Source organism: Mustela nigripes, chromosome 1 (assembly GCF_022355385.1).
Source record: "Mustela nigripes isolate SB6536 chromosome 1, MUSNIG.SB6536, whole genome shotgun sequence".
Classification (NCBI taxonomy): domain Eukaryota; kingdom Metazoa; phylum Chordata; class Mammalia; order Carnivora; family Mustelidae; genus Mustela; species Mustela nigripes.
Window position 1 is genome coordinate 48,073,621 of NC_081557.1, and position 16,309 is coordinate 48,089,929.

The 16,309-nt window shown below is 39.3% G+C and overlaps 1 protein-coding gene and 1 pseudogene across 5 annotated transcripts in view; one reads left to right on the forward strand and one right to left on the reverse strand.

The window, feature by feature from the left end:
- Nucleotides 1-16,309, forward strand: part of RNF121 (ring finger protein 121) — an 89,544-nt gene that overhangs the window by 34,507 nt on the left and 38,728 nt on the right. For all 5 annotated transcript variants that reach the window (XM_059409932.1, XM_059409912.1, XM_059409917.1 and 2 more), the window contains one exon: nucleotides 919-1,060. In XM_059409932.1, the coding sequence (XP_059265915.1) occupies nucleotides 919-1,060 (142 nt within the window). The remainder of the gene's footprint in view (nucleotides 1-918; nucleotides 1,061-16,309) is intronic.
- On the reverse strand, nucleotides 11,839-12,556 carry LOC132023156 (large ribosomal subunit protein eL6-like; annotated as a pseudogene).

A 16,309-nucleotide genomic window follows, 5' to 3' on the forward strand; every position in this document is an offset into this window, starting at 1 on the left:
TTCCCTGTACTTGCTTTATCATTTGTCTGTAATTCATCCCACCGGGTGGTTCTTACATAGTCTGTCATTGCCCTTGGGAACTCTATGAAGATATCATTTGTTGTCCTTTCTCTCTCTGCCTAATACCCCCATCTATGGAGGATTGGCATAAAAGCTCCTGATTATGGGCTGTATTTGTATTTATTTTTCTGAGTCCTTCCTCATTTCTCTGTTGGCTGACTCTGACTCTAAGAGGCAAAGGCAATCACTTGTTTCCATTCCCCTGGACCAGAGAATGCCAGCTTTAGATGAAATAAGAGTTTCCAGTTGTATTCTTCCTTAAGCTCTTGAGGAAGTACACTGTTGGATTAGTATAAAGTTAAAGCAGTCCAGATTTTCAGGCTTTAGCTAGTCTTAAACAGGATCCCTGGTCCTGACAGAGAGAATAGGACAGATAAAGGAAGACTTAAACCCTGGGATTAGTACACATTTGCAGTAGTACTTCTTTATTTGTGTCATAAATATCATCGACTAAGAGTATGAGACTTTATGGCTATCCTTCTCTGTGGGTTACTTTGTCCTTCCAGGGATGGTTGAAGTTGAAATAGGACTGAAATGGGCAGTAATGACAAGATTCTTCTGGGTCCTCTTTCCTACAGGAAAGATGTCAGCTGTTTCTGCTCTTGGGGGTGGGCAGCAGACAACCCACCTTTAACTCCAGTAGCTGAGCTTCTGAGGTCCATAGAGCCCTTGTTCTATCCCAAATGCCCATTTTCTAGGGTGTGTGTTTTTCTAGCCCCTAATTTGTATAATAACCTGCAGTTGCAAAGGTCAGGAATATGTTCTGAGCTATGGACTTGTGGAATATCCCTGGAAAGCACTGCGCTTTTACTAGCATACTTTGCCTGACCTGCCTCACCTCATCTGTTTGACTTTCAGGGTTGAGCACGCACGCATGCATGCCAAGCACCGTGGCCATGAAGCCATGCACGCTGAAATGGTCCTCATCCTCATCGCTACTTTGGTGGTGGCCCAGCTGCTCCTGGTGCAGTGGAAACAGAGGCACCCCCGCTCCTACAATGTAAGCCACTGACTCTCAGTTCTTCTTCTGACAGTTATCAAAAGACTCTCCTAGGTATTCTAGGGTCTAGCCTCACCCAGGCTCCATTTGGCAGGGAATAGACAAAGATAATAGATGTTATGTATGAATGGTGAATAATGTATGGTGGGTGTGCTTTTAGGAGGCAAGTGATTCAGATGGTTAAAAAAAAAAAAAAAAAAAAGAGGTAGAACTTGAGACTACTTTTATGGCCAGAAAAGATAGGTCTTTCCTTTTAAACATTTTGGCACAGATCCATGAAGGGGATACTCATCAGGACCTATTCAAATAGAGGGCAAGGTGATCACTTTGTTGGGAAGACCAAGTGTTTAAGTGAATCTTACAGGTAGGATTTAGATTAATTAAAAAAAAAAGGGTGGGGGACGCCTGGGTGGCTCAGTGGGTTAAAGCCTCTGCCTTCAGCTCGGGTCATGATCCAGGGTCCTGAGATTGAGCACCACATTGGGCTCTCTGCTCAGCGGGGACCCTGCTTCCTCCTCTCTCTCTCTGCCTGCCTCTCCACCTACCTGTGATCTCTGTCTATCAAACAAATAAATAAAATCTTAAAAAAAAAAAATACAGAAAACATATAGCTAAATGGCAGAAATAAATCATTCTTTATTGGTAATTATTTTATTTATTTATTTTTTTAAAGATTTTTTATTTATTTATCAGAGAGAGAGAATGAGCATAGGCAAACAGAATGGCAGGCAGAGGCAGAGGGAGAAGCAGGCTCCCCGCCGAGCAAGGAGCCCGATGTGGAACTCGATCCCAGGACTCTGGGATCATGACCCGAGCCAAAGACAGCCTCCCAACCAACTGAGCCACCCAGGCGTCCCTATTGGTAATTACTTTAAATGATTTAAATTGTTCTAGTAAAAGGCAGAGATTAGCATATTGATTTAAAAAAAAAAAAAAAAACATGAGAGACTCACTTTAGAAACAAAGACACAGAGAATAAAAGTAAAAAGGTGGGGAAAGATATTCCATGCACATGATAGTCTGAAGAGACCTGGGGTGGCTATTAAATCTCAGACCAATAGACTTTAAATCAAAAAAATTTACAAGAGGGCACCTGGGTGGCTCAGTGGATTAAGCCCCTGCCTTCAGCTCAGGTCATGATCTCAGGGTCCTGGGATCTAGCCCCACACCAGGCTTTCTGCTCGGCAGGGAGCGTGCTTCCCCCTCTCTCTGCCTGCTGCTCTGCCTACTTGTGATCTCTCTCTCTCTCTGTCAAACAGACAAATAAATAAATCTTAAAAAAAAAATTCACAAGAGACAAAGGACATTATATATTGATAAAAGGTTCAAACGAACTAGAAGATAGTATAATTATGAACATAACTAAGGAGCCCCAAAATATGTGACACAAAAACTGACAGAATTGAAGAGGGATAGACAGTTCGACAATAATGGTTGCAGAGTTCAGTACCTGACTTTCACTAAGATAGAGCAACCAGGTAGAATATTAGTAGAGGGAACAGCATTATAAACCAGTTAGCTCTAAAAGATATACAGGGCACATGCTACCCAACAACAGCAGAATATATACTCTTCTCAAGTGCACATGGACCATTCTCCAGCATAGAAAATACGTTAGGCCACAAAACAAGTCTACGTAAGCTTGAGAAGATTAAAATCATAGATTCAGCCACTTTGGATTAGGCCATGACAGGTATAGTGTACTGGACTTTTTTTTTTTTTTAAATATCATCTTACAAGTTTTTAACCTTTAGAAGGCTAGCAGTCCTTTTTTAGCATCAACTTTGGCAAACACCTACGTGGTAATACTTTGCATAGAAAATACAAGTGTGGGGCGCCTGGGTGGCTCAGTGGGTTAAAGCCTCTGCCTTCGACTCCTGGGATCAAGCCCCGCATCGGGCTCTCTGCTCAGCAGGGAGCCTGCATCCCCCTCTCTCTCTCTGCCTGCCTCTCTGCCTACTTGTGATCTGTCTCTGTCAAATAAATAAAATCTTTTAAAAAAAAGAAAATACAAGTGCATGTATAGTAGCAACAATAGCTAACATTAATTGAATTTTCACTTAATGCCAGCCAGTGTTCTAAGTACTTAACAACTGTGGGCTCAGCTAATCCTTGTAGTAATCCAGTAAGGTAATATTTTCTCTAATTACAAATAAGGAACTGAGACAGAAAGACTAAGTAATTTGCTCCAGTGATGAAACTATTATGAACCCAGACAGTTTTACTCCAGGGTTTTTATTCTTCATCCCTAAATGGTTCTTTTTCTCTAGTATATGCTTTTTCAGACCTCTGATAATATGATCAGACATGCCCAGGGCTGTGTAGCCCACAAGATGTGAACTGCTGCACTATGTCATTTAATCCTCTTAGTAGCCCATGAGGTAAGTACTGTGAACAGACTGAGGCCCAGAGAATTGAGGCATGAAGGGAATACTAATAGAACCAGGATTTGAATCCAGGTCTTCTGTTTCATATTGCATAATTTCTATTGTACCATATGTTGCTCCTGGAAAGGGTTTTCCATCAAGGGAACAAGGGATAACCTAGAGCATAGGAGGAAGAGAGGATAATCTTTGACCTTGAGCAGACACAAGTTCTGAACATTACTGGCTTATAGCCAGTTCAAGTGTTGGCATGCACCACAAATAGAAACATCTGTACCTTCAGGACACAATGCACTGAAGGACCAGATGACACCAAGAGTTTTTGAGCTGGAGACTATCCAGCAGGTTTAGCCCCCCGAGGTGGGGCTTCATGTCTAGACCCTGGTCATGCTTTGCCCTGTTATCTGAGATAAGTCACTTGTTTGTCAATGTGTGATTATAGTGCGTACTCTATAGAGTGGGGATTACCGAGATGGTTGAGTTGAGCCTGGAAAAATAAGAACACTCATAAGCCAAGAGTAGAATGAGAACACCATTGGCATTTCTGTGCTGGTATTTAGAGATCATCTTAATTATATAATGTTGGCTAATCTGCAAAGATTTTCAAAAACCTCTAAAGGATGTGAGGATGCAGATATGTACTTTAGTAGTTTTCAATAAGTATTCTTCAAAAATCTGTGGAATACTTTCTTCAAATAGTATCTTAAGGAAAAACCCAGTATGGAAAATAATTAAGAGGCCGCTCTGATTGATACAGGGTTGGATAACCCTGACCTCTCTGCTATTCAGGAGCATATGTAGGAGTCATCATAGTGCTGGAAAACCACTGATAATGTCATTCGTTAGTTAATCCTTAAAAGGAAATATGAGGAGGAGTCAAGATGGCGGAGAAGTAGCAGGCTGAGACTACGTCAGCTAGCAGGAGATCAGCTAGATAGCTTATCTAAAGATTGCAAACACCTACAAATCCATCGGCAGATCGAAGAGAAGAGCAGCAATTCTAGAAGCAGAAAGACAACCACTTTCTGAAAGGTAGGACTGGCAGAGAAGTGAAACCAAAGCGACGGGAAGGGACTGGCTCCCGGCAAGCGGCGGAGCAACGGAGCACAAAATCAGGACTTTTAAAAGTCTGTTCCACTGAGGGACATCGCTCCAGATGCTAAACCAGGGTGAAGCCCATGTGGGGTCATCGTGGCCTCAGGTCCCGCAGGGTCACAGAAGGATCGGGGATGTCTGAGTGTCGCAGAGCTTACAGGTATTAGAAAGGGGAAGCTGGCTACAGAGACAGAGCCAACAGCTCACAGCTTGGGGTTACCTTGAACCGGTCACAGGCTCGGTGAGCTCGAGCGTGGCGAGAGGTCAGGCAGACAGGAGTTATTGGGTGCGGTTCTCTGAGGGCGCACTGAGGAGTGGGGCCCCGGGCCCTTGGCTCCTCTGGGCCAGAGACTAGGAGGCCGCCATTTGTATTCCCGTCCTCCAGAACTCTACAGAAAGCGCTCAGCGAATGAAAGCTCCTGAAAGCAAACCTGAGCGGATTACTCGGCCTGGCCCCTGGTAAGGGCGGTGCAATTCCGCCTGGGGCAAAGACAGTTGAGAATCACTACAACAGGCCCCTCCCCCAGAAGATCAACAAGAAATCCAGCCAAAACCAAGTTCACCTACCAAGGAGTGCAGTTTCAATACCAAGGAGAGCAGTGGAATTCCAGAGGAGGAGAAAGCAAAGCACAGAACTCATGGCTTTCTCCCTATGATTCTTTAGTCTTGCAGTTAATTTAATTTTTTTCCATTTTCATTTTTTCTTTTATTCTGCTAAAATTTTCTTTTTTAATGTTTTTTAACTAGTTTATCTAATATATATGTTTTTCTTTTTTATACTTTTCTTTATTTGTTTTCTTTTTTAAATTCTTTTCTTTCTTTCTATTTTTTTTTCTTTTTCTTTCTTTCTTTCTGAACCTCTTTTTATCCCCTTCCCCCCCTCACAATTTGGGATCTCTTCTGATTTGGTTAAAGCATATTTTCCTGGGGTTGTTGCCACCCTTTTAGTATTTTACTTGCTCCTTCATATACTCTTATCTGGACAAAATGACAAGGTGGAAAAACTCACCACAAAAAAAAAGAACAAGAGGCAGTACCGAAGGCTAGGGACCTAATAAATACAGACATTGGTAGTATGTCATATCTAGAGTTCAGAATGACAATTCTCAAGGTTCAAGCCGGGCTCGAAAAAGGCATGGAAGATATTAGAGAAACCCTCTCGGGAGATATAAAAGCCCTTTCTGGAGAAATAAAAGAACTAAAGTCTAACCAAGTTGAAATCAAAAAAGCTATTAATGAGGTGCAATAAAAAATGGAGGCTCTCACTGCTAGGACAAATGAGGCAGAAAAAAGAATTAGCGATATAGAAGACCAAATAACAGAGAATAAAGAAGCTGAGCAAAAGAGGGACAGTTTCTGGACCATGAGAGGAGAATTTAAGAGATAAGTGATACCATAAGACGAAACAAAATTAGAATAATTGGGATTCCAGAAGAAGAAGAAAGAGAGAAGGGACCAGAAGGTATACTGAAGAGAATTATTGGAGAGAATTTCCCCAATATGGCAAAGGGAACAAGCATCAAAATTCAGGAGGTTCAGAGAACGCCCCTCAGAATCAATAAGAATAGGTCCACACCCCGTCACCTAATAGTAAAATTTACAAGTCTTAGTGACAAAGAGAAAATCCTGAAAGCAGCCTGGGAAAAGAAGTCTGTAACATACAATGGTAAAAATATTAGATTGGCAGCAGACCTATCCACAAAGACCTGGCAGGCCAGAAAGAACGGGCATGATATGTTCAGAGCACTAAACGAGAAAAACATGCAGCCAAGAATACTATATCCAGCTAGACTATCATTGAAAATAGAAGGAGAGATTAAAAGCTTCCAGGACAAACAAAAACTGAAAGAATTTGCAAACACCAAACCAGCTCTACAGGAAATATTGAAAGGGGTCCTGTAAGCAAAGAGAGAGCCTACAAGTGGTAGATCAGAAAGGAACAGAGACAATATACATTAACAGTCACCTTACAGGCAATACAATGGCACTAAATTCACATCTCTCAATAGTTACCCTGAATGTTAATGGGCTAAATGCCCCAATCAAAAGACACAGGGTGTCAGAATGGATAAAAAAACAAAACCCATCTATATGTTGCCTATAAGAAACTCATTTTAAGCCCGAAGACACCTCCAGATTTAAAGTGAGGGGGTGGAAAAGAATTTACCATGCTAATGGACATCAGAAGAAAGCAGGAGTGGCAATCCTTATATCAGATCAATTAGATTTTAAGCCAAAGACTATAATAAGAGATGAGGAAGGACACTATATCATACTCAAAGAGTCTGTCCAACAAGAAGATCTAACAATTTTAAATGTCCATGCCCCCAACGTGGGAGCAGCCAACTATATAAACCAATTAATAACAAAATCAAAGAAACATATCAATAATAGTAGGGGACTTTAACACTCCCTTCACTGAAATGGACAGATCATCCAAGCAAAAGATAAACAAGGAAATAAAGGCCTTAAATGACACACTGGACCAGATGGACATCACAGATATATTCAGAACATTTCATCCCAAAGCAGCAGAATACACATTCTTCTCTAGTGCACATGGAGCATTATCCAGAATAGATCACATCCTCCGTCCTAAATCAGGACTCAACCAGTATCAAAAGACTGGGATCATTCCCTGCATATTTTCAGACCACAATGCTCTGAAGCTAGAACTCAACCACAAGAGGAAGTTTGGAAAGAACTCAAATACATGGAGACTAAACAGCATCCTTCTAAAGAATGAGTGGGTCAACCAGGAAATTAAAGAAGAATTGAAAAAAATTATGGAAACAAGTGATAATGATAACACAACGGTTCAAAATCTGTGGGACACAACAAAGGCAGTCCTGAGAGGAAAATATATAGCGGTACAAGCCTTTCTCAAGAAACAAGAAAGGTCTCAGGTACACAACCTAAAGGAGCTGGAGAAAGAACAAGAAAAAAACCCTAAGCAGGAGAAGAGAAATCATAAAGATCAGAGCAGAAATCAATAAAATAGATACCAAAAAAAAAACACAATAGAACAAATCAACGAAACTAGGAGCTGGTTCTTTGAAAGAATTAATAAAATTGATAAACCCCTGGCCAGACTTATCAAAAAGAAAAGAGAAAGGACCCAAATAAATAAAATCATGAATGAAAGAAGAGAGTTCACAACTAACACCAAAGAAATACAAACAATTATAAGAACATACTATGAGCAACTCTACGCCAACAAATTTGACAATCTGGAAGAAATGGATGCATTCCTAGAAACATATGAACTACCACAACTGAACCAGGAAGAAATAGAAAGCCTGAACAGACCCATACCAGTAAGGAGATTGAAAGTCATTAAAAATCTCCAAACAAACAAAAGCCCAGGGCCAGATGGCTTCCCGGGGGAATACTACCAAACATTTAAAGAGGAACTAATTCCTATTCTCCTGAAACTGTTCCAAAAAATAGAAATGGAAGGAAAACTTCCAAACTCATTTTATGAGGCCAGCATCACCTTGATCCCCAAACCAGACAAGGATCCCATCAAAAAAGAGAGCTATAGACCAATATCCTTGATGAACACAGATGCGAAAATTCTCACCAAAATACTAGCCAATAGGATTCAACAGTACATTAAAAGGATTATTCACCACGACCAAGTGGGATTTATTCCAGGGCTGCAAGGTTGGTTCAACATCTGCAAATCAATCAGTGTGATACAACACATCAATAATATAAAGAACAAGAACCATATGACACTCTCAATGAATGCTGAAAAAGCATTTGACAAAGTACAGCATCCCTTCCTGATCTAAACTCTTCAAAGTATAGGGATAGAGGGCACATACGTCAATATTATCAAAGCCATTTATGAAAAACCCACCGCAAATATCATTCTCAATGGAGAAAAACTGAAAGCTTTTCCGCTAAGGTCAGGAACACGGCAGGGATGTCCATTATCACCACTGCTATTCAATATAGTACTAGAAGTCCTAGCCTCAGCAATCAGACAACAAAAGGAAATTAAAGGCATCCAAATCGGCAAAGAAGAAGTCAAACTATCACTCTTCACAGGTGATATGATACTATATGTGGAAAACCCAAAAGACTCCACTCCAAAACTGCTAGAACTTGTACAGGAATTCAGTAAAGTGTCAGGATATAAAATGAATGCACAGAAATCAGTTGCATTTCTCTACACCAACAACAAGACAGAAGAAAGAGAAATTAAGGAGTCAGTCCCATTTATAATTGCACCCAAAACCATAAGATACCTAGAAATAAACCTAACCAAAGAGGCACAGAATCTATACTCAGAAAACTATAAAGTACTCATGAAAGAAATTGAGGAAGACACAAAGAAATGGAAAAATGTTCCATGCTCCTGGATTGGAAGAATAAATATTGTGAAAATGTCTATGCCACCTAAAGCAATCTACACATTTAATGCAATTCCTATCAAAGTACCATCCATCTTTTTCAAAGAAATGGAACAAATAATGCTAAAATTTATATGGAACCAGAAAAGACCTCAAATAGCCAAAGGGATATTGAAAAAGAAAGCCAGGGGCGCCTAGGTGGCTCAGTGGGTTGGGCCGCTGCCTTCGGCTCGGGTCATGATCTCAGAGTCCTGGGATCAAGCCCCGCATCGGGCTCTCTGCTCAGCGGGGGGCCTGCTTCCTCCTCTCTCTCTGCCTGCCTCTCTGCCTGCTTGTGATCTCTGTCAAATAAATAAATAAAATCTTAAAAAGAAAAAAAAAAAAGACTAAGTATCTTTAAAAAAAAAAAAGAAAAAGAAAAAGAAAGCCATAGTTGGTGGCATCACAATTCCAGACTTCAAGCTCTATTACAAAGCTGTCATCATCAAGACAGCATGGTACTGGCAGAAAAACAGACACATAGATCAATGGAACAGAATAGAAAGTCCAGAAATAGACCCTCAACTCTGTGGTCAACTAATCTTTGACAAAGCAGGAAAGAATGTCCAATGGAAAAAAGACAACCTCTTCAATAAATGGTTTTGGGAAAATTGGACAGCCACATGCAGAAAAATGAAATTGGACCATTACCTTACCACACACGAAAATAGATTAAAAATGGATGAAGGACCTCAATGTGAGAAAGGAATCCATCAAAATCCTTGAGAAGGAGAACACAGGCAGCAACCTCTTTGACCTCAGCCACAGCAACATCTTCCTAGGAACATCACCAAAGGCAAGGAAAGCAAGGGCAAAAATGAACTATTGGGATTTCATCAAGATCAACAGCTTTTGCATAGCAAAGGAAGCAGTTAAGAAAACCAAAAGACAGCTGACAGAATGGGAGAAGATATTTGTAAACGACATATCAGATAAAGGACTAGTGTCCAAAATCTATAAAGAACGTAGCAAACTCAACACCTAAAGAACAAATAATCCAATCAAGAAATGGGCAAAGGACGTGAACAGATATTTCTGCAAAGACATCCAGATGGCCAACAGACACATGAAAAAGTGCTCCATATCCCTTGGCATCAGGGAAATAAAAATCAAAACCACAATGAGGTATCACCTCACACCAGTCAGAATGGCTAAAATTAACAAGTCAGGAAATGATAGATGCTGGCGAGGAAGTGGAGAAAGGGGAGCCCTCCTACACTGTTGGTGGGAATGCAAGCTGGTGCAACCACTCTGGAAAACAGCATGGAGGTTCCTCAAGAAGTTGAAAATAGAGCTGCTTTATGACCCAGCAATTGTACTACTGGGTATTTACCCTAAAGATACAAACGTAGTGATCCGAAGGGGCATGTGCACCCGAATGTTTATAGCAGCAATGTCCACAATAGCCAAGCTATGGAAAGAACCTAGATGTCCATCAACAGATGAATGGATAAAGAAGATGTAGTATATATACACAATGGAATACTATGCAGCCATCAAAAGAAATGAAATCTTGCCATTTGTGACAATGTGGATGCAACTAGAGCGTATCCTGCTTAGCGAAATAAGTCAAGCAGAGAAAGACAACTATCATCTGATCTGCCTGATATGAGGAAGTGTAGATGCAACATGGGGGCATAAGGAGTTAAGAGAAGAATAAATGAAACAAGATGGAATTGGGAGGGAGACAAACCATAAGTGACTCTTAATCTCACAAAACAAACGAGGGTTGCTGGGGGGAGGGGGTTTGAGAGAAGGGGGGTGGGGTTATGGACATTGGGGAGGGTATGTGCTTTGGTGAGTGCTGTTAAATGTGTAAACCTGGCGATTCACAGACCTGTACCCCTGGGGATAAAAATATATGTTTATAAAAAATTAAAAATTAAAAAAAATATGACTGTGAAGCTAGTTATATAAGGAGCATGCACAATTATCCCATTACCTTACTGCCACGCCCTGTAAGCATTATAGTGAACTTCACTGGTGAGCAAACATGTCAACATTATAAATACCTTGCACTGAGAAACTTAAAGCCATATCTTTAAAAAATTGGGAAAGGAAATCTGTAATATCTGCTTTATTCCACTCTTATAAAATAAGGACCTAGATTTTAAAAAAATGTTTATTAACTTGTATACAATGAATATTTCTACTGCTTTAATTAGAACACTACCTTTGGAAGAAGAAAATTGCCCAAGATGCTTGTATGCAATAAGCTGTCCTTTCTTGTCCTGTCCTATCTTGTCCTTTTTCAAGCTTACCAGAAGTTGAAGCTGTTTGGCTTGTAGGCAGTATGATACAGTGGAGCCAGCTTAGTCTGATTTGATCCGTCAGCTGTCTCACTTCTTAGCTATGTGACTTTATATCTTGAGCCTGTTTTTCTTATCTCTAAGTTGGGGTGATATCTACCTCATGGGTTGTGAAGATGATATAAGATTCTATGGCAAAGTGTTTTGTAAACTCTAAAACTAATGGTAGTGACTGTTGTTCCTCCCACCCTTAAAAAAAAGCTCAAGATATAAAAGTTTTAAGATACTCTGTGGAAGAATAGAATTTTCTTTTTATTGACAGAAATTTCACATAAAAATATTACTATTTTATGGGTTGCCTGAATGGCGCAGTTGGTTAAGCTACCAACTCCCCCAGGTCCGGTCATGATCTCCAGATCGTGAGATCAAGCCCCACGTCAGCTCCACGATCAGCACAGAGTCTGTTTCAGATTTTTTCTCTCCCTCTCCCTCTGCCCCTCCCACTCATGCACACACACACTCTCTCTCAAATAAGTACATCTTAAAAAAAGAAGAAAAACCTTAAGAATGGATATTCTACCATTTTAAAGTATATAATTCAGTGGCATTTAGCACATCCAGTTCTGTGCAGCCATTACCATTATTTAGCTCTAGAACTTGCCTCTGTGGTGCCCAGTGAGGATGATCAAAATGGTCCCAGGAGTGAGGCTAGCTCAGTTTTCTTTCATGCTAACTAAAAGGTTTTTCCTGTGGCTCAACAGCTTTTGAGGTACATCTTTAGTAGGATAATACCTCAGCGTTTTGTGAAGGTGAACCACTCCGGTACCACTGTTCTTGGCACCACCAACTGATTTTGTGACAGAAGCAAGAATCTTCTCTTTCTTTTCTTAGCTGTTGAATACTTCCCCTTGTACATGGCCTTTCTGGAATACATAGCTGATAAGGAATAGCTGCCAATTCCTCTGACTAGGAGACGATTTTGATTGCAGTGGGGCTTTCCATTTGTCATTTTAGCCATGAGGTTACCCTTTTTTTTTTTTTTTAAAGATTTTATTTGACAGAGAGACACAGCGAGAGAAGGAACTCATGCAGGGGGAGGGAAGAGAGAGAAGCAGGTTTCTCTGAGCAGGGAGCCTGATGAAGGGCTTGATCCCAGGACTCTGGGATCATGACCCAGGCTGAAGGCAGATGCTCAATGACTGAGCCTCCCAGGTGCCCCATGATGTTATTACCCTTCTTAACCTTTCCACCAGCATCATCCTTCTTGGTTTCAGTTTTCTTCTCTTTAGTATCTGGCATCTCAACTTTTTTTTTCTCAACACTTGTTCTTTTTACTCCCCATCTTTGAGGATGGGAAAGAGGATGCATAAACATTTTTAAGTTTGATGTCCAGTTTATCTCTTTTTTTCTTTTTTTAATGAATATATTTGAAGTATAACATTGAGTACTTTTTTTTAGAGATTTTATTTACTCATGAAACAGAGCAAGCACAAGCAGGGGGAGTGACAGAGGGAGAGGAAGAAGCAGGCTCCCTACAGGGAGCCTGATGCAGGACTCGATCCCAGAACCTCTGGATCATGACCTGAGCTGAAGGCAGATGCTTAATGGCTGAGCGATCCAGGTGCCCCTGACGCTGGGTATATTTAAGGTGTACAACATCTTAACTGACACATTTATTTTTTGCAGTATGATTGCCATTATAACAGCATTAAGCTCCTTTGTCACATCACATAATTATCCTTTTTAGTGGTTAACATAATTAAGGTTTTGTCTCTTAGCAAGTCTGTTGATTAGACTGCAGTATTGGTGTCTATATGCATTATACTTTGCATTAGATCTCTATGGTTTATTTACTACTTGTTCCAATTTTGTACTCTTAAACCTATTTTTTCTTTTGTTGCTCATGCTTTTAGTGTTATATCTAAGAATCTGTTGCCAAATCCAAGACTATTAAGTTTTATCTGTATGTGTTCTTGGAAGGGTTTTATATTTTTAACTCTTACTTGTAGGTCTTTGGTCTATTTTGTGTTACTTTTTGTAAATGGTGTGAGGTAAGGGTCTAACTTCATTTTTTTGCATGTGGATTTTGCATGTCTTAGCACCATTTTTGAAGAAACTTCTTTTTCCATTGAATGATTAGTCATTCTTATAAAAAAACAGTTGAATATATATGTGTACATTAATTTTTATACTCTCCGTTCTTTTCCATCAAACTGTATGACTTATGTCAGTACCAGACTTTTCTTTTTTTTAATTTTAATTTCAGTGAGTTAATGTTACAGTGTTACGTTAGTTTCAGGTGTAAAATAGAATGATTCAGCAATTCTATACATTACTCAGGCTTATCCCGGTAAGTGTACTATCAATTCCCTTCAACTATTTCACACCCCCCCCACCTCCCCTCTGGTAGCCATCAGTTTGTTCTCTAAATAGTCTGTTTTTCATTTGTCTCTTTTTTTCTTTGTTCATTTTTTAAAATTATACATGAAGGAAATCCTAACAGTATTTGTCTTTCTCAGACTGACTTATTTCATTTAGCATTATACTCTCTGGACACATCCATGTTGTTACAAATGGCAGAATCCCATTTTCTTATGGTTGAGTAATGTTCCTTTGTGTGTATGTATATATGTGTGTGTATATACACCACATCATCTTTATTCATGTATTGATTGGCATGGGCTGCTTCCATAATTTGGGCGTTGTAAATAATAACTGCAATAAACATAGGGGTGCATATATCTTTCCATTTGGTGTTTTTGTTTTCTTTGGGTAAACACCCAGGAATGGAATTATTGGATCATACAGTATTTACATTTTTAATTTTTTGAGGAACTTCCGTGTTGTTTTCCACAGTAGTTACCCCAGTTTGCCTTCCCACCAATAGTGCACAAGGGTTCCTTTTTCTCTACATCCTCACCAGCGCTCGTTCTTTCTTGTGCTTTTGATTTTAGACCTTCTGACATGTGTGAAGTCGTAGTTCATCATCTTCTCCCATTCAGTAGATTGTCTTTTAGTTTTGTTGTTTCTTTTATTGTGCAGAGACTTTTTATTTTAATATAGTTCCAGTAGTTTATTTTTGCTTTTGTTTCTCTTGCTTCAGGAGACAGATCTAGAAAATGTTTCTGTGGTTGATGTCAGAGAAATTATTGCTTATATTTTCTTTTTGGATTTTTATGGTTTTAGGTCTCACATTTAGATCCTTAATCCATTGTGAGTTGGTTTCAAATTTGTTGAGATGTGTTTTGTGGCCTAATATGTGATCTGTTCTGGACAATGTTCCATGTCCACTTGAAAAGAATGTGTATTCTGTTATTTTAGGATGGCATGTTCTGAATATATTTGTTTGATCCATCTGTCATCAAAAGCTACTCTTCCCTTGTTGTTTTTCTACTTGGATGATCTATCCATTGATGTAAGTGGGTTGTTAAACTCCCTTACTATTATTATATTACTGTCAATTACTTCCTTTAGGTGTGTTATTAGCTGCTTTATGTATTCGGGTGCTCCTAGTCAGGTACATAAATATTTACAATTGTTATGTTTTCTTGATGGATTGTCTCCTTTATGGTTATTAGTGTCCTTAATTATCTCTTGCTACAGTCTTTGTTTTTTTTTTTAAGATTTTATTTATTTATTTGACAGACAGAGATCACAAGTAGGCAGAGAGACAGGCAGAGAGAAAGGAGGAAACAGGCTGTCCTCGGAGCAGGGAGCCCGATGAAGGGCTCGATCCCAGGACCCTGGGATCATGACCTGAGCCGAAGGCAGAGGCATTAACCTACTGAGCCACCCAGGCGCCCCCAGTCTTTGTTTTAAAGTCTACTTTGTCCAATAAAAGTATTGCTACCGTGGCTTTCTTTTCACTTTCATTTGCATGAAAAATGCTTTCCCATCCCGTAACTTTCATTCTGTATGTGTCTTTAAGTCGGAAATGTATCTCTTGTAGCAGCATATAGATGGGTCTTGCTTTTTTTATCCGTTTTGTCATCCTGTGTCTTTTGATTGGAGTGTTCAGTCCATTTACATTCAAAGTAATTATTGATAGGGGTGTCTGGCTGGCTCAGTCAAAGGACTGTGCGACTCTTGATCTCAGGGTTGTGAGTTTGAGCCCCTTGTTGGGTGTAGACATTACTTAAATAAAAAATTCTTTAAAATGTCTTATAAAAAAACATAAGGTAGGTACATACTTATTTCCATTTTGTTACTTGTTTTATGGTGGTTTTTCTATTTCCTCTGTGTTCCTTTCTTCTCTTGCTCTTTGCTTTGTCAGTCTAATAGAGTGAAAATATCTAAGCTTTTTGAATTAGGTTGAGCATGTTTTCATGCTTAGTAGTCATTTGTTTTCTTCTATTACTTGTTCATATTGTTGACTAGATTTTGTATTTGCTATTTTAGTTTCCTTGAATTTTTTATTAAAGTATGGTTGATACAGAATCTTGTATTATTTTCAGGTCTTTAACATAGTGATTCAACAATTCCATACATTATACACTGTATAACAATAAGTGTATCATTGTATTTGTATATGTACCATCTGTCACAGTACATTATTATAGTCTTATTAATTGTATTCCCTGTGCTATACTTTTCAATCTCCTGACTTACTTTATAACTGAATGTTTGTACCTCTTAATCCCCTACCACTATTTTGTCCATCCTCCAATTCTTTCCCCCACTGGCAGCTAACTTAGTTTACTCCTTGTATTTATGAATCTGTTTTTCTCTGTTCATATGTGTTGGTGGGTGTGTGTGTGTGTGTGGTTTTTTTTTTAAGATTCCAAACGTAAGTGAAGTTACAAGGTATTTGTCTTCTCTGTCTGACTTATTTCACTTAGCATGATAGGCTCTATCTAGGTCCATCCGTGTTGTCACAAATGGTAAGATCTCATTGTTATTTATGGCTGTATAGTATTACACACACATATACCACATCTTCTTTATCCATTCATCTATTACTGGACACTTAGGTTGCTTCTATATTTTAACCGTTGTAAATATTGCTGCAAAAAACATAGAGATTGCACATATCTTTCAAAATTAATGGTTTCTTTTGCTGGGGTCAGGGAGCGCAGGGCAGGAAGTAACCAGTAGTGGAGTTACTAGATATGATATTTCTAT